Raw genomic sequence first — 17,958 nt, 5'->3', positions numbered from 1 at the left:
AATGCCAAGTTAGAAAAAAAAACCCAGATCAGTTGTTTTTAACTTCAGTCTATGCCCTAGATTTGAAGAGGAGTCTAAGTTTTACTGAGCACAGTTATCCAACTATCTTTTGTAATCCTGCTTCATGAGACGAAGCCTTGGTTTCTTGTATTAAATTGGAAGCAGTTTGAAATTACTCAAATATTAATGTGATAATATGAATTTAACTTCACAGTATGGAATCTGACTCTGAATTGGATTACTAAATTGCTTTTTTTGCTTTAGGTCATTGTCTGGTTTAAAAATAAACTTACATGAATTTAATGCATCAAAGAGTTCAAATTCATAGGAATGACTGTATCACGGTCATATATTTTAGCTGATAGAGATCCTGTTTGGCTTTTATGACACTTGTAGATTGCTTGATTGTTCTCTCTAATGTGGTTTATGTTTAATTCAATTATTTAAAACATGGTTGCTGCAACATAGCGAAAAAGGCCCATTATAATATCTTTCCGGTATTATCTACTAGACACGTCTGGTATGGATCTTTGTGAAGTTCAACTCAAAAGAGATGGTAACAGAAACAGTGGCTTTCTCTGCTCTATTATGTCTTAAGCTGTATATTGCACATGGGTATTTTTGTCTGTCAGGAGTTTAGAAACGGGATAGTGCAAGTTTGAAGCCCTTTTGCTGCTGCAGGGGGTGGTGATTAAGAACAGGACGGCACATGCCTTAATGATACAAACCCAGACACTGGAAAACTTAAGATGATTGCAGAGTATTTGGAGCGCTCATAAATTAAAAGCCGTAATAATAATATTAAAGTAGATTTCACTTTTGTGTTCCTTACAAAACTTATGTGCATTCTGACATTATTCCACCATTTTTGACAGTAAAATTTGTTTTCTGAAACATTTTTCCAAATCAAATTACAACATACCAACTCACCGCCTGAACATTTTGTCCTTTTTAAACTTTTTAGTCAAATTCTTCTACATGATTCCTAACTGATATAAAATATGGATTATTTCCATCCTGAAACAGCATCTGTGTATATGTAGCATGAAGATTGAATTTTCTCATCTCCCAATAACCTTAGGTATACAGCTCAATATTTACTAATTTCCCATACATGTAAAATACACTCGTACAGCTTGCTTTGTTCAGACAGACCCATAATTAAAACAGTTGTAACCCTTAATAGTGAAGCACTCTCCCTCTATACTCATCTGTCATTTGTTATTAGATAGCTATAACATAAAATTGTTAAGCCATCAGGGTAGACACTAATTGTTCATTTAACACTTTTATCATTAGGATATGGAGATGAGTGTGTCTTGTTGAGCATTAATCATTAAATAAGAAATGGTCTGACTGACAGAAACATAGCAGGTGTAAATATTTGCTCTCTGGTAATGATGTTCACATAACAAACCTTTCCCAAAGCAAACACACATATTAAATACAGTTTTTACACATCACCCATGTTATGTTTTATTTTTGCCAGATGGATTGTATTCATTACCATACCATATTTGTCATACCACAAAAACATAATTAATCTCTGACTCTGTGGCCAGAAAATGATTTTTTCATTTACTCTGCGTCATGGGAGCTCATAGCTACATCTCATGGCCTTCCATGGCTAGTGAGTAAGTACATGTGCTGAGGAAGCCCACCAGATGTGGCTGAAAGCTTTAGAAATTCCAAGTAAGTAGAGAGAGGTTTTTTACCAGACTGTCAAGAATGAACCATTGAGCTCAAATCTCTGATTAATTTCCTCAAATCTGCATATGCTTTGATAAGTACAGGAAGTATTAACAGAATTTTTTTTATGGTGCGGAAGTATTAACCTGTGTAGTCCATCAAATCTGTGAGCCGCTGTTCTGTTATCACTTATTGCCATGTGGGAACAAATCCCTTTGAGTCAGCCCAAGTGGATCATATAACATTTTAGTACCATCAGGTCATCAAACAAGAGTTTAATTACATGCACTGCAGGGGAATCACAGAAAGAGAAACTTAATGATTAGCATTTGGCAAAAACTAGTAAAGCAATGTAGATGTTGCATTTGCCTCATACCCAAAGAATTTGTTGCACCTGAACGTCAGATTGTTATTGAGGTTGAAGGTCAGTGCCCTTCTGAACATTTTTACAGAGGCAGCCATCCACCACTGTTGTTAAACTTCATTAAAATACCCCTTTAATCATCTTACTCGTTAAGTTATAACACAAGGAAACTTTAGTCACTGATTTCACTGCCACCTTCCTTCTCCATTGCAAATGAATTGGCTTCATGTTGCTCTCTTTCCTGTCATAACGCATAGATAAAGCAATCCAGTTTGACATTGTGAGGAACACAATGTTGTCTTCAAAAACACATTTACTTTCTTGCTGAGAATTAAGAATGATATGAAAATGATTTACTGTGTGAAGTTAGAGCCACAAGCTGCTTGACTTAGCTGAGCTTAGCTTATTTTAGCTTATTTTAAAACCACAACATGTTTTTACACAGCAGGTTAAATAAATCAAATTAATCAAGATGCTGGTAGGTGGAGTTTGTGCAGTTTCCCTGTTTTCAGTGCTAATGCTAAGCTAAGCTACCTGACTGTTGGCTATAGCTTTACAGTAGAGGAGATGTATCAATTTTCTCATATAACTCTCAACTAACTAATTCCCCAGTTTTCATCATCCCAGACTTTGTGTAAAGCCTTTCATACTGTTAACCACCAGACTCCCAACACGAGTCAATAATACTATCTCTGGATGTGTACACTCATTGTTTACATGTCCATCTGAGCTCTACATTTATGGTGATGGTCTCTGAACCGTCTCCACTGAAGTTTCTGATAACATCACACAAAATTTTCTGCTTTTGCCAAGACACTGGCACCTGACTCTACATTTTCTTTTCCTCCCTGATACTGAGATTGAGATGTGTACAGTTTCTCTCCTACCTAGTTTCTCTCCTACCTAGTTGAGGTCTCCAGCTAGATGTCTGCCCGCCACGTTGAGATCAGTCTAAACCAGACTGAGCTGTTGTACTTTCACAGAAAATCCTGCCTCTTCGTTCCCACAGCATTAACAACCCTGGTGAATTTCTACAAAACCACATCAGAGCGACTCTGAAACACTGCAGGCTTGAATTCAGCATCAATTCCTTTCTCACTTGGGTTTTTTCAGGTCTGGACTAATGAGAAACCTCTCCTGACCTGAGGTTCCAACCTAATGGCTCTTCAACCCAACAAAGAAGAACTGTTCATTTTGCTTGTGACTATTCGTATCTAAGGAGAAATATATATATATTATTGAGATTCACATAGCAGCCTCTACCCCTTTCCTGTTATGACTTTATTATTTCTCTACATAAGATCATCTCTGCATCCTACTGGCTCCCCTCGGGCTGGAATGACTTTTCTGCTTCAGTGATAGCTGAAGAGTCACACCCCATCATTCTGTCTTTTGTTGCAGTCTCATCTCTTCAAGAAACATTCACAGCACATTTCAGTTTCCTCCTGCACCTTTTATGCTGCCCTGTTCACCTTGCAGTCTTTATTTTTCATGGGAAAATTTAAGGTTACAGAAATTCTTTGTAACATCTGACATCTGGGTGCTACTATTTTTTTCTGCTAATGGGTTATAACAATGGCAGTGATGGGTTTAAAATTTCTTCACAGTTGCACATTCAATTGGACACTGGGGAAAAAAATGTGTGTTTTAAAATGGAAATATCAAAAAGTCAATAACAATTAATGTAAGTTTTATAAATCGAAAGGGAAACCAATGAAACAGTCACTTCAGGCTTTGGTTTTACCCTAGTGTTCATTGCTTTCTCCCCTTTCATTTCAAACAAACTGTTTCAGGGGTAAAATCAATCACTTTTATGCAAGAAAGTCCAAAGGCACAGTTATCTCTTTCATTTAGGCTTCATGCTACACAGTATCTTGGTACCAGTTTCCATCACATTTAGTGAAGCAAATTCTGTGAAAAAACTGACTTCAAAATAAAACAAATCCTGAAGTCAGAAGACTAAACCAACCCCCCTGGAATGAGTAAAATTAAGGCAGAGTTGTACCCAGTATTGAAACAATACAGTAAATTTTGTATCATATGTGCATGATAAATAATAGGAGATGTAACCTCTTACTTTGCTGCTGATGGACACTAGTAATCAGCTTGAAGTGGCGATCAGCTGCGACCCTCTCTAACAGTTTGCACCGGCTGCTCATGATGTCATGACTGCTTGATTATTTAAGTCAGGGTGCATCAGATCACCATAATGACCCAGTGCCAAGCAGTCATCATGTCAAGCCTGCTGAATGCCGGCTATAGGTTAGGGTGAATCTGTACTTTGTCCATTGTATAACACAAAGTGAGTTTGTATCTGTGTTGATGTCCTGGGATTGACAAACAGAATGACTCTGGATCTCTCTTCCATTTGTCCTTTTAAAAAAATTCTACCGCTTTGTCAGTTCATCTGTCTGTCAACACTTTGGTCCGGGGTAGCTTATCCTAAAACCATTTTGCTTATGTACAGCTTCATCCATCAGATGTGATTTGATGTCCTGGATATAACTACTCAGTCAGTTTGATGGTTTTCTGTGCAGACTCTCTATGTGAACATGACCAGGCAGAGCGCTTATTATAGATTTCAGTGAAAAATCATTGTTGAAAATCTTCAGTGTAATCACTCTTTATATACAGTAGGTTTACCACAGACAGCCCAGGAACAAAGAAAGTCCATAATCTATCACATGTATGCCCTCACGATGGTGGATAGAGCACATCTGGTGTCCAGATGTGCTCTTAATTTAACAGATGTCCTTTCCCACACCTTAAACACACATTCATGACATGGAAGCATTTTTCTAATTGCAGTCTTAATCAATTACTGCATATATGTCAATAAAAATCATGATTTACTAATTTTACTGCTCTATTTTTATTCTTCATTACCACATCCTCATATGCTGTATGTTCACAAGCAGCTGTTGGGCATTTGGCAAATTGTTGTGGTTGGTAGTTGTAAGTGACTGTGCACACCTCAGCTCATCAATATGTACATATAGATAACATAAAGATAACATTTTGTTTGCTGTCTAAAAGCCCCATACACACCCCAACACACTATCAGAGTGTGAGCAGTGAAAACATATTGTAGTAATATCAATTTTTTATTTCATTAATGTTGTGAAAATACCCTCCAGTTTATGACCCATTGATTCAATTCATAAATCAAACGCACCTTCCTCACTGGCCTGTTGAGTGAAGGAAAACAGTTAACATGACCACGAGACACGTACTCATTCATGTGCACCTCCGGACACATATACAGTTTAAATGGCTGTTTTTACAACTTGGTTTTAGGGATAAGGTTAGAATTAGGGATATAGAGTTAGGCATTGAGTTGTGGTGATTAAGGGTAAGATAAGGGGCCAGGGAATGCATTATGTCAATGGGTCCCTGCACATACATATATACAGTGGGGCCCAAAAGTCTGACAACACCCTTCCAATTTGTGTGTGTGTGAAGACAGTCTTCTGATACCACCCAGACAGGCAGACTGCAGCCATGAACTTTAACACACTAGTCTGGAAGTCTGCCCCTTCTGGGCACTGGGCCAATACAGTAAAGCGAAATACCAGGTGATCCCTGCTACACTCTGTAACATGATCTATAACTGGGCCACATCAGTTCATACCACATGACAGCACAAAGAAGCCATTCTTTCACAGGATTTCTTAATATGTTCTTTATAATCAATAGTTTATTAATCCCCTGTTTCTCAGACAGGGACAGATTGATTAAAAATGTCTTGCTTTGGGGAGAGTTTAATTTGTGTCAGCTTCTTGTGTAGTCTTCAATTACCAGCCTGCTGAAGAAGGAACTGAAGATGAGTGTCTGAGCCTTTGTACCAAAGCAAAAATGTGAAGATATGTGCATTGTTCCAAGAAAAGTTAAAAGCCAGATGTTTAAAGGGCTTTTTGACCTAAATTTTCATTGCAGACACGATTGCAACCTAATGTCAAAAAAATCAGACAAAATTTCTTATCAGTAGACCAACCAAAAACTTGGGTTTGATTTGTTTGCAGTGTATTGAGTAAGACCAATTTTTAAACGAGGTGACCTTGTTTAAAAGTTGTTTATGTGTTCATGTAAATTTCAGAGGTCACCGTTTATCTTTCTTTGAAGATAACTATACATCTTCCCCTCAGGAAGTCTCGTGTACATGTCTCGTGTATAGACGTTTTCTGATAGAGTGGGCTTGATCTTTGCTCTATGCTGCTCTTTCATCCTCATTACCGAGCATCACAGATTGTTATGTGGCTTCTGAAACATAAGTCTGAATCACATGTTCAGGTCAAGTACTGTAAATAGTGAGGTCAAATATGTTGGGATTTCTGCAGTGTTCTAAATTGGTCTTTCGGTGTTGCCATTTTTACTCAATACGGCTGGAGCCACTGTCAAGTGTTTGCATCGATTTCATGTTGGATAACTCTGGTGTCTATCATCACCACCACGCATTCTAATCTAATTTTATTATGTCACAGTCTTTCTGCTTTTTTCTTTTTTATGCTTTTGTTAAGTTTGCAGCTTTCTTGCACCTGTAAGTCTGCAAAGCAGACCTTGGTGTATCAAAGTACATTTCCTGAAATAAGTTATTTTTTCTATGTCTATGTCTATTAATTGCAGACAATTGCACATATGTCTTGGCAGCAGTGGGTCAATGTACATTTCTACAAAAGTAGCCCAGAAGCCCAAGAGCAAATTACTCCCCAACCAAAAAAATCATGCACACTTTACTAGATCTTTGTAGAGTGCAGACATGAGATTGGCCCACAGAAATAAAGATCAAAATAGAAGGAGTAGGTGTTCTGCACAAGATCCCATAACACCAAATAACTGCTAAAAATCAAAGCGTCATGTATCATGTCAGAAGTGACCCTTCTACCTGGCAGAAGATTGGCAGTACATGTGCTGTTGCAGTGGGAAGAACTTCTGTGAAATACATTTCTCTGAATCACTGTTTCATTGAGCAAAACTCCTCACTGCCTGTTCATGACTGAGGGTGAGCATCACAGGGCAGCAGGCCTGTAACACTGTAGTAAATCTACAGGATATGCCTGCATAAATAATATGCTGGTCCACTGTCATGCAGCACATCATTTTAAGGAGACAGAAAAAAAGCTAATATATCATTTTTTGGACTACTTATAGGCTGCTGGGCTCATTTTCAAGTGCCAATCCATCTTTCTTTCTCCTTCCAGCTGCACACATTTATATACGCACCTATAGGATTGTAGCATTTGGCTGATATATTGTCATCCTAACTTATGATTTGAAAAGGTTATGGCATGGTATTGGGGTTATAGGTAGCAGGATTATTATTAATCATATATTTCAGGGAAATTACACACAATCATTACTGATTACTAAATCCCATCTTTTCACCTTTAAATCTTATTTACAATAGTTTAGGTGGATTTATTTTGAACTATCCTGTTCATGCCCATCAGTGTGATATGGATGATGCTCGTGATCGGCTGCATTTAAATGCCAGAAGAAAATATCACTGGTTCCTATTAATCTTGAATAGATTTATTTTAAGTACCATGTTTATTTGAAGCAGTTTTACAATATTGACATGTATTCATTAAGACACTTTGATCAAATTTGTCTCTCTGATCCTTCAGTTGCTACAGAAAAGATTAAAAAAATTATCTTATCATCTTATCTGATGATTGGACATTAAATCCATAACCTATTTTGTGTCGGATAAATTTAGGCTGTTCCTCACTTGTTTCCGTGCATGTTTTTTCTATGCACCTCCCAATAGTGGGTAAAATGTTGTGTGAGGGCCCTCTTGAAAATGAGGGGCTTATCCTGTGAGCAATACATATGTTTAGATAAGTTTGAATAATTGAGTATGAATTCAATGCTGAGATGTAACACACTTGTTCCACTGAGAGTGCAGAGGCCTTCCATCAGTCCTCATTATTTTATAGCTGGAGATTGCCAGTCAGTCCTCTGTGTTTCTCTGAAACTGGGTGATCTAAGATTTCTAGTTAGAGCATACGAAATGTGGGATCAAATGTCAAAGCAGATTCTGAGTACAGCCCTGGGGTTGTTACTTCACAGTCCTCACACATGGTGCATTGGACAACTTCCAGTTCGAATGAAATGAGGTCAGGATTTTCTCTCCCACTAGGAAAGCCACCAAGTCAGCAAAAGAATTGGTTATAGCTGGGTAAACAAAGCACCACCAGGTCTGGAAAGACACAGGTTATCACTCCCCTTTTTTCAAAGTTAAACTTAAAATTATGTTCCATTGTCTTTGTGGATGTAGACCTTCCACATATGTATTCTTATTCATATAGCCTGTTGCTCAGTGAACATGGCCGGATCATTGTTTGTGGAGCTTGGATCAACTGTTTCTACTTGGTTTTGATCTGCCTTTTTTTTTTTTTTTTTTAAAGAGGAACTAACCTCCAGCCCCCTTATCTCTGTCAAACAGACCTGGTTTCCCCCTTTTAAATAACTGGGATCTATAATAACATTGGCCTTGAAGATCACAAGACAACATATCCACAAGTGCGTGATCGCTCTAAATATGTCAGTCTGCTGGACTATCAGAGAGCAAAGTGCTTCGCAGATCACAGATAAGCCTGAACCCTAACGGGGAAGTCATGTATTATTTATCCAGGGCCCTCCACGTGTGCCGTCCCTGGGCTGGTCTGAGCTCAGCCCTCTGATTGGACACACCTTCCCCTCAGCTCACGCCTCCACAGTCTCATCCGGGCGGGGCCTGCGCTGAATTTACACCCATGATTGGCCCAGAATAAGAAAATTTACAGCTTTATCTCCGCAGGTTCGAGGAGCAGGTCTCGAGTTATAAATAGCGGCTCCAGACCGGGGGGAAAAAATGAGCTCCGACGACCAAAGGAACCCGGTCCGGCCCCCGCTCCATGATCTTTGTGAGAAAGATGCTGCAGCAAGCTCTTAGAGTATCCGGCCGGAGCGCCTTCCCCCTGGTCAAGTGGATGGACAGATGGGCCGAGCGCGCATCAGCGGGTCCGGAGGGCACCAAGCAGCAGGCGGTGAGGACGCTGGACCACATGCCCGGACCGTCGGTCTCCGGCTTCGCCTGGGACCTGTTCGCCAAGCGGGGGCTGTCGCGGCTGCACGAGTTACAGGTAGGATGGAGTTGCAGAGGAGCCAAAATGCGAACAGTTCATAAACACTGAACCGCAGGAGGCTCAAGGAGCACAGAGTGGAGGCATTTCCGAAAACATGTTTGATTGATAAGTGGTTGTTATTAAAGAAAAATAAAAAATAAAAAAAATAAGATGATATGTGTATATCAGAGGTGGTCGAGAACATGCTCCATTTTGCATTTGGATTATTAAAAAGGAAAACCTGAGCGTACTTAAGGGTCCCTTCAGTTTTAAGACATTTTGAAATACTCTTTGAATAATTATCTATGTCTGATATGCTTTTTTTTTTTACAAGGATGTTAAATTTACTAGACAAAACATCTATGCTGCTCCTCCTACCGAAGTTCAAAATGTATGAATATGCAAATGTTGTTCATTTACTAGACGCAAAATGTCTTTACTTCAAAAGTCCTTTCTCCGTGTATGTGCTCTGGAGTTTTGTTAAAGTTGAATACTGTTGAACACTGATTTATAATATTTAAAATACAGACAGGTGACAAGTGAAAGGAAAAACCAACATAAAGTGTCTTAGTAAGGTGTTGGGCCACCACAAGTTATACCACTTGAACAGCCTCAATGCACCTTAGCATCGATTCTACAAGTCTCTGAACTCCACTGGAGGGGTCAACATCATTCTTCCTAGATATTCCCTCATTTGTTCTTTTAATGATGGTCATGGACACACCGGTCCAAAATCTCCCAGTTAAGTTGGGTTGAGATCTGTTGACTGCAAAAGCCCCTTATAATATGAAATATAAATATTTCATCATGGAAAAAAAAATTGTATTGATTTGCAGTGATCATACCCTCTGAGGGGGCGAGTGGGTCCAAAACATGCCCCCCTGAGCACAACAGAGCCACTGGATCCCCTCACTTTAGGGGTAAAGCATTCAGGCCCGTACCATTCTGGACCACAATGTCTGACCCTACTTACTGACATCTTTCCCATAGATCTAAATGCAGATGTCACTGTTCCTATTGAAACATTAGTCAGCTGAGCGGTCTTAGTGACTGACACTCCTGCTATCCATTCACCACGTAGTGCACCTGTGTGGAAGCTTCTGCGTTCATTATATACAGTATATCATTATATATATCATTATTACTTCTCCACTCATTTATCCATGGTTTTCCTTTGATTTGTCACCCGTCTGGATATTTAAAAAAAATCTATTACTGCTCATCTACTGTGGAGTAGGTCGGTTAAACACCTTATGAAGTAATCTAGCCACCTTCTATCAACATGTCTGCCATGAAGACTTGGCTGATCAAATTGTGCCTATTAAGTTATTTATCTTCACTGAAAATTATCTGGTCATTAGTGGTTTAGAAAAGTCTGCAGGCATCTTCATTTTGGCTCCTGACTTGAACCTAAAAGAGAGTGCAGTCAAAGATGATACCAGTCATCTCATAGCCTGCAGGGTTTTTACAAGGTCAAGCTTCTGTCTCATGTCCCAGCTGGAAGGAGTGCAGCGGTACGGCCCTATGTGGAAGGCTAGCTTCGGCCCCATCCTTACAGTTCATGTGGCTGATCCAGCGCTCATCGAGCAGGTCCTGAGGCAGGAGGGCCAGCACCCCATGCGCTCTGACCTTTCCTCCTGGAAGGACTACAGGAAGCTCAGGGGACATCACTACGGACTCCTGACATCGTGAGTGTTGCATAACCACCTGATTGTATTCTGACTTATGGCAACTTTTCCTCTAAAGAGTTTCCGTTATTTTTGTCCTCTCCCCTCTCAGAAGCCCTAGATCACAAGACAATGTCAATCCAAATGTAATGTGTGATGTAAATGAGATAACCGACTCCGACAAAGATGATGCGCTCAGACAATCGACCATTGTCTTCTCAACTTATTTCTTTCACTTACATGAAACTATTTTGATCCAGGCAAATCCAAAAATTATAACTGAAAAAGGTACTTGCTTTAAAGGTGCTATATGTAAGTTTTCTCTGCCGCCAAATGTGGTTTCTTGCCAGGAGCAGGTGGTGGTGGTGGTGGTGATAATGGCCACATGCTAAGAGCTTCAGCCATCATTACGTGTACAAGACAAGAGGTTAGAATATATCCTCTGATCAGCACCACTTCTCTCATCCTCTCAGACTGGATGCCATAGGGACTCACAATTGCAAAATAGTATTGCAAGACGGGGCGGGCCAGCTGGTTAGTTTGTTATCTTCGGTAGAAGAAAATAAGTGATATAAAAAGAAGCAAAATAAGAGTTAAAATTGTCGAAAGCAACGTTTCTTCTAGACTGGTAAGTAGCAAGCTGTTAATGCAAATGTTGGCTATGTAGCGATAGCAGAAACTTACATATAGCACCTCTAACTACAACCTGCGATTTAACAAAGTATAATATTGAGAATTCAGATTAAAAAAACTTTTAATTATTTCCTGTCGGACTGTTTACCATATCAGGTGTCAAGTTTTTGTTTTTTTTATTTGCTAATTGTTAATGAAGTACGCCTACAGTGGAGAAAACCTTTTCAAGGCAGCAATTAGATGAAACCATAAAGTACTTCAATTCAGCTGTATGCACAGATGCCTGTCTGTATTAATTTTTACTCTGTGTGTGTTCCTAGTGAGGGAGAGGAGTGGCAGGCAGTAAGAAGTCTCCTGGGGAAGCACATGCTGCGGCCAAAGGCGGTGGAAGCCTACGATAAAACCCTGAACAGTGTGGTCAGTGACCTCATTGCCAAACTTCGCCTCAGCAGACGTCCTCAAGGCCTCGTCACTGATATCGCCAGCGAGTTCTATCGCTTCGGCCTTGAAGGTAAGGTTTCATGTAGTCTGATGTTTGGAAATGTCAAGCATCACTACAGGGTGTACCACACCATGTAAACATTAGTAAATAGTGCCAGCCACATGTAGAAAGCAATATAATGTGATGTCACCGACATTTTAAAGATACTTGTCTGTCAAAGCTGGCATCAAAAGCAAATACTCATAAATAGGAATGGCCAGAATGGAGTGTTATGTTATTATATATATTACACTGTGTATATTGGATAATTGTTAGTGATATATTACTCTGTAAGCAGCATTTAATATTATAGCTGATTGAAATTGCACTAATTTAAACTACTTCTGAATAGTTTATATAATAACTGCATCATATTTCATGAACTGATCATATGTTTTGTGTGTAAATCTTAATCTGTAAATTAAGCAAAGTGCCTACATAGATATACATAGATCAGAACAAAAAAATTGAATTGCTCTCTGCCTCATGGCTCCTGAACAGTTAATCCTGCAGGAAAAGAGAGCAACATTCTTTCATTTTCCTCTCCCAGATTTTCCCAGACTAAACACAGACTCAATCGAATGACTGCGTGGTCGTATGCGCATATCGCAAACATTTACTCTACTGTCGCCAAAATGACTGTATTGTTGAATGGAAGCTGGGCCAAGAACTAGACTGTGATATATAGAAGGAAACAAAATTTTGCCCATCATTGTCACCAGTTAATCCTTCATAGTCTACTCTGAAAGATCCAAACAATGAAAACCTGTCAGCCGTTCAAAGAAATAGGCACATTAACACATCAAAGATGTTCTGCTGTTGGTTGTTATTCCAAAATTTTTGGAAAAAAAAATCCCTCTTTATTATATCGTTGCTGTTTAGTATTGCTTAACGTTATTTCTGTGCTCATCATGTCATTATGATGGAGCACCTTACAACTTAAAAAAAAAACATGAGAAAACCTTAGATGTGGTTTCTGGAGTTTGATTTACATTGCTGTCAGCCCTTGTGTCTTTCTCACCTCTTCATCTTTTTTTTCTTTTTTTTCAACAGGTATTTCCTCTGTGTTGTTTGAATCCAGAATAGGTTGCCTGGATCAGGTTGTTCCTGAAGAGACAGAGCGTTTCATCCAGTCAATCAACACCATGTTTGTGATGACTCTTCTTACAATGGCTATGCCAAGCTGGTTGCACCAGCTGTTCCCTAAACCCTGGAACATCTTCTGTCAGTGCTGGGACTACATGTTTGATTTTGGTAGGTTATTTCTCCCACTGCATTATTTGAATTAGGAAGCGGCAGGAAAATATATGCCTACTTGCAAACAATAACTAATAGTTGTACTTATAATACTTACAATATTGCATTGTAAAGACCACAGACCAACTGCTTTTGAAAGTCTGAATGTGTGAAATTTACCAACATAAAAGGAAACTGGACAAATTAAACAGATTTTAGAGGATTATAGAGAAGCCTTAGTCTATACTAAAACTTAAGCACCTCACTACAACATGGAACCAAAACAAACATGGAGATAAGACATACCATATGTCTTTCCACACTTCGTATAATTAAATTCCTTCCGTTCTCCTCAGTTCTCATTGGCTGTTGCTGGTTTCCGCTTAGCACTGGGTCATCATCCCACTCATCCCACATAATATTAAGACTTATCCAGATGTGAGACGTCAAAACGGAACATGTTTAAAATAATCACGCTGGCCCACGCTGGATCAGGAAGCAGGAGATTAAAGTCCTTAGCCCTCACGCACCACGAGATCATCTGCACTGAAACAAGCGTGAAGCGTTGATCTTGAACATCAGCTATGATGATCAAATTGTGGTTATAGTAAACCTAACAGTTGTGTTATTTTTCCTTAAATTTGAAAAACACAAACCTTAAGTATAAGAGAGAGCTCATAGTTTTAGGAGTTTTTAAGGATAACTTGATCCAAGCCTACACAACCTACCGGTACTAAGAAATACACACTAGAAAGCTTTAGACTTACTGTTGTGTAGTATCCTTGAGTGAGTGAGTTTATTTCACATTTACCTTCACTGTCATAATGGCCCATATCTCTGCCTGTAGCAAAGCATTACATCGACCAGCGCCTGACAGCCGAAGCGGGGAAAGTTGCTCGTGGAGAGAAGGTGGAGGGCCGTTATCTCACCTACTTCCTGTCCCAGACGGGATTGCCCATGAAGACCGTCTACAGCAATGTCACAGAGCTGCTTCTTGCAGGAGTCGACACGGTAAGAAGGATCCCTTTGTCCTCTTCTTCACCCGATTCTGTGCATTAGATTGTTAAAACTCTTTTCTTACTATGACGTTTCAGATCTCCAGTACTATGTCCTGGTCCTTGTATGAGCTGTCCCGTCACCCTGAGGTGCAGGCCTCCCTGCGGGACGAGGTGCTGACTGTACTAGAGGGTCGAAGGATACCGGAGGCAGCAGATGTGGCTCGCATGCCTCTCCTGAAAGCCACAGTCAAAGAAGTTCTCAGGTATAAATCAAGAGCTTGCAGTTATTTTCTTGCCAAATTTCTTGTTATTAATGTGCAAGCTGAATCATGCTTTCATTTTTCATTTTTCAGGTTGTACCCTGTTATTCCTGCAAATGCAAGGGTAATTACAGAAAAAGACATCCAGGTTGGAGGTTACCTCATCCCTAAAAATGTAAGTGTGTCGAGGGAATACAGTGCATTCAGTACGTATTCAGAGCCCTTCACTTTTTTTTAAGTTTTATATTGCTGCCTTAAGCTAAAATTGTTTACATATTTTTTTCCCTCATCAATATACACTCAATACCCCTTAATGACAAAGAAGCATTTTACAAATGTATCAAAAAGGAAAAAACAGTTCCTGGTTTCCTTACAACTGAGGCCAAACAGTTCAATCTCGGTGTCATCGGACCAGAGAATCTTGTTTCTCACAGTCAGCGAGGAGAGGTTTTCATAAAGCTAAGATCGGTGTAGTGCTGCAGTGATGGTTGTTCTTCTGGACTTTTCTGGAACTCAGCCAGAGGGACCATTGGGTTCTTGGTCGCCTCTCTTATCACAGCCCTTACCTCCCGATTGCTCTGTTTCTCGGGACTCTAAGAAGAGTCCTAGATGTTCTAAACTTGTCCCATTCTTCCATTTCCATTTGGGAACCTTCCCCAGATCTGTGCTTCAACACAATCCTGTCTCTGAGCTCTGCAGGCAGTTTGTTCCACTTCATAGCTTGGTTTATGCTCTGATATGCACTGTCACCTTATATAAACTGTGTGTGCCTTTCCAAATTATGTCAGTCAATTGAATTTACCACAGGTGGACTCCAATCCAAATGATATTTCTATTCATACATTTGCATATATTTGTTAAATGTTTTTGCTTTGTCATTATGAGGTATGGAGTGTCAACTGATGATGGAAAAAATTTATTTAAACGATTTTAGCATAAGCATGCAACACTAAAAGATGGAAAAAAAAAGTGAAGTGGTCTGAATACTAGCTGACTGCCCTGGAAGCGCATACCCTGTGATGAGTATTTTAATTCAACTCTGGCTTATGCCATGTGGTCAAATTAGACAAAGCCTTCATTCTGGGCTCAATATAAATGATATGTCAATGAGTCACCTTTTCAATGCAACATACATCTAATCATAAAATATTTCCATACAGACTCTGATAACCCTGTGCCACTTTGCAACATCACGGGATCCAGCAGTGTTTCCAAATCCAGATGAATTCCAGCCTCAGCGGTGGTTGAACAAGGACCAGACTCATCACCCGTACGCCTCTGTACCGTTTGGGGTGGGAAAACGCAGCTGCATAGGTCGACGTATTGCTGAGCTAGAGCTCTATCTTGCTCTTGCTAGGGTGAGTTGGCTGGACTTGATCTTTATTTTTTAACACTTTGATAGACTGAATTTAGTAGCTTTTATCAGAACAGTTTTTAACTGTTTTAATCTCATTCAAAAATGAATGAAGAAGAAGAAATGTTTTTTAATGCAGTTTTTCATAAACTGCTGTATGTCCAGCAAATCAGTTTGCTGGACTTTTTCTTGGAATAATGTGAGAAACCTAAAGAAGGGGCTTTAAACCATTGTGCAAACGCAGCTCCTAATGATTTAACTTGATTATTTAATGCAAGGATTTCAGTAAGAGTCACTCCCAACACTTATCACATGATGACCACTATTTTTTTTATTTAATTTCAGTTACCCTGTAGTAAATCTGTTTCCTCTGTTTCTGCTCTGATTAGATCCTAATAGAGTTTGATGTGAAGCCAGATCCAGAAGGGGTTTCCGTGAAGCCCATGACACGGACGCTTCTAGTTCCTGAAAATGTCATTAGCCTCCAGTTTATTGAACGGTGACCTACTGTCCCGAGCTGATTAGTTACGTGAACGTAAACGTGAGGCTCTCAGCAGTGGAGAGCACTAGCAGGTGGAGTTATAACAGGAACCATGAGCCTGCTGCACACAGTGGATCATGTCAGAGCGGACCTTCAACCTTCGACACATCAAAGACCAAAGCTCTCCATACCTGTAACCTTGTTTGTTGAGGCTTTGTTGTAGAGAAGCACAAACGAACAAAGGATGAGGAGTGGCATCTCACCACTAAGGCTTTCCACTGGGTGCAGTGTAACTCCATATTTAATACTGTGTTGTTGTTTTTAATAAAATCACCATTAAGCACTTATTTGCACAGAGGCCATAAAAAAAAGCCATTGATCTCCGATACATTTCAACAGACTTTCATTTTATCCATAAAGTGAGTCAGCCCGTGTTGCATTTCATGGAATAAGTATGCCGGTATCTGAGGCTGACGTTTCTTTAGATCTGGTGGCCCCTTCCTTAATCTGTGGAACTGAACCTAATCTGATTATAAACTATCTTTTGCACTCTTAAATACACACAGTAAACCACCATCAGTATTTCCTGTGTGCCCTGATTGTGCAGACATTTCATTTCAAGAGCGTTTCTATAAATGTCATTCCAGTGTATTAAGAAGCATGTTACATTTCTCTCTAAGTCTGAGATACACATAGTTCCATAAATTATTCAAGAGCATTAGCAGAGTCTCAGACCGGCACATGGAGACACTGGTTCTAATACCTCCAGCTCTTATTTAGCTACTGTGAGAGAGCTGTGTAGAAATGCTGTTCACTATATTAATCAAAATGTATTTTATGAGGTTAAACTTTTAGTGACTGGTTCCTTTAAAAAATGGCAGCTGTTGAAAATATTCCTGCATAGGGATATGCCACTGAAATCTGAAAAGTAGGCTACACTGCTCTCAGGCTTTGTATATCTGTCTGTATTGTGTCTAAAATGTAAATGTATGCCACAATTCATCAGTGTAGCACAATGCAAGATTATCTTTGTCTTTGTCTTTAATCTGTATTATTTTTTACATCTAAACTTATGAGTGATATAACACCATTTTGTAAACTGGGTATGCTTCTGTATTTATTTTAATTTAACACATTTTGAAACTGTTTCATTAAATGTCAATAAAAGGTTTCAAGTTGCACCTGTGCCTTGTTTGTTGTTTTTATAGAGGCTAATGAATGAGGATCCAGTTGATATCCATAAAATCACTTGTTTCTTGTGTGTTAACATGATGCCTACTCAAGCATTTCAAACTCCTTTAACACAATCAGTTGCATCAGATTGGGTCTAACCCATCAAACTCTTTGTAATAATCATTAGTTTGATGCAAGGCTGGGCACTGGGCAGTACTTTCTAGGAAAACCATCGCTGAGTATCAAAGTTCCTGTGTGACGTGGACTCAGAGTGAGTTGTGGGTCGATAAGCTGGACAAAAATCACTCCAGTGCCTCATTCGTTACATCTACCTGTCCTTTAGACAGGGAACAGTTATGTTAAACATAAAACTGAAGGTCCACCTCATAACAGAAGTCATGCCTTTTAACATCAGCTGTGTTAGCTACAGTCCCATTTATGATCTGAAGACGCCGATTATGAATGAGTGCCTGGCTTTATGGGCTTGAAACATTTCTTGTAGCATTTACACTTATG

The 17,958-nt window shown here is 39.4% G+C and overlaps 1 protein-coding gene across 1 annotated transcript; it reads left to right on the top strand.

The window, feature by feature from the left end:
- Window positions 1-8,834: 8,834 nt before the first annotated feature.
- cyp27b1 (cytochrome P450, family 27, subfamily B, polypeptide 1) lies at window positions 8,835-17,450 on the top strand. Its single transcript, XM_071494524.1, has 9 exons — window positions 8,835-9,177; window positions 10,657-10,847; window positions 11,780-11,970; window positions 12,994-13,194; window positions 14,024-14,187; window positions 14,271-14,437; window positions 14,528-14,609; window positions 15,595-15,792; window positions 16,178-17,450. Exons 1-9 carry the CDS (start codon window positions 8,950-8,952, stop codon window positions 16,289-16,291), a joined length of 1,536 nt encoding a protein of 511 aa, XP_071350625.1. The 5' UTR covers window positions 8,835-8,949; the 3' UTR covers window positions 16,292-17,450.
- The last annotated feature ends 508 nt before the right edge of the window (window positions 17,451-17,958 follow it).

This window comes from Trachinotus anak, unplaced genomic scaffold, assembly GCF_046630095.1.
Source record: "Trachinotus anak isolate AG129_WGS33_773 ecotype Australia unplaced genomic scaffold, CSIRO_AGI_Tana_v1 ptg000013l, whole genome shotgun sequence".
In the NCBI taxonomy this organism is placed as follows: Eukaryota; Metazoa; Chordata; class Actinopteri; order Carangiformes; family Carangidae; genus Trachinotus; species Trachinotus anak.
Note: the sequence above shows the minus strand (reverse complement) of the source record. Positions and strands in the feature narration are given on the sequence as shown.

Coding starts and splice junctions, on each gene's coding strand:
- cyp27b1 (XM_071494524.1), top strand. CDS start 8,950: ATGATCTTTGTGAGAAAGATGCTGCAGCAAGCTCTTAGAGTATCCGGC. Junction 9,178..10,656: donor CGCGGCTGCACGAGTTACAG/GTAGGATGGAGT, acceptor CTCATGTCCCAG/CTGGAAGGAGTGCAGCGGTA. Junction 14,188..14,270: donor TTCTTGCAGGAGTCGACACG/GTAAGAAGGATC, acceptor ATGACGTTTCAG/ATCTCCAGTACTATGTCCTG.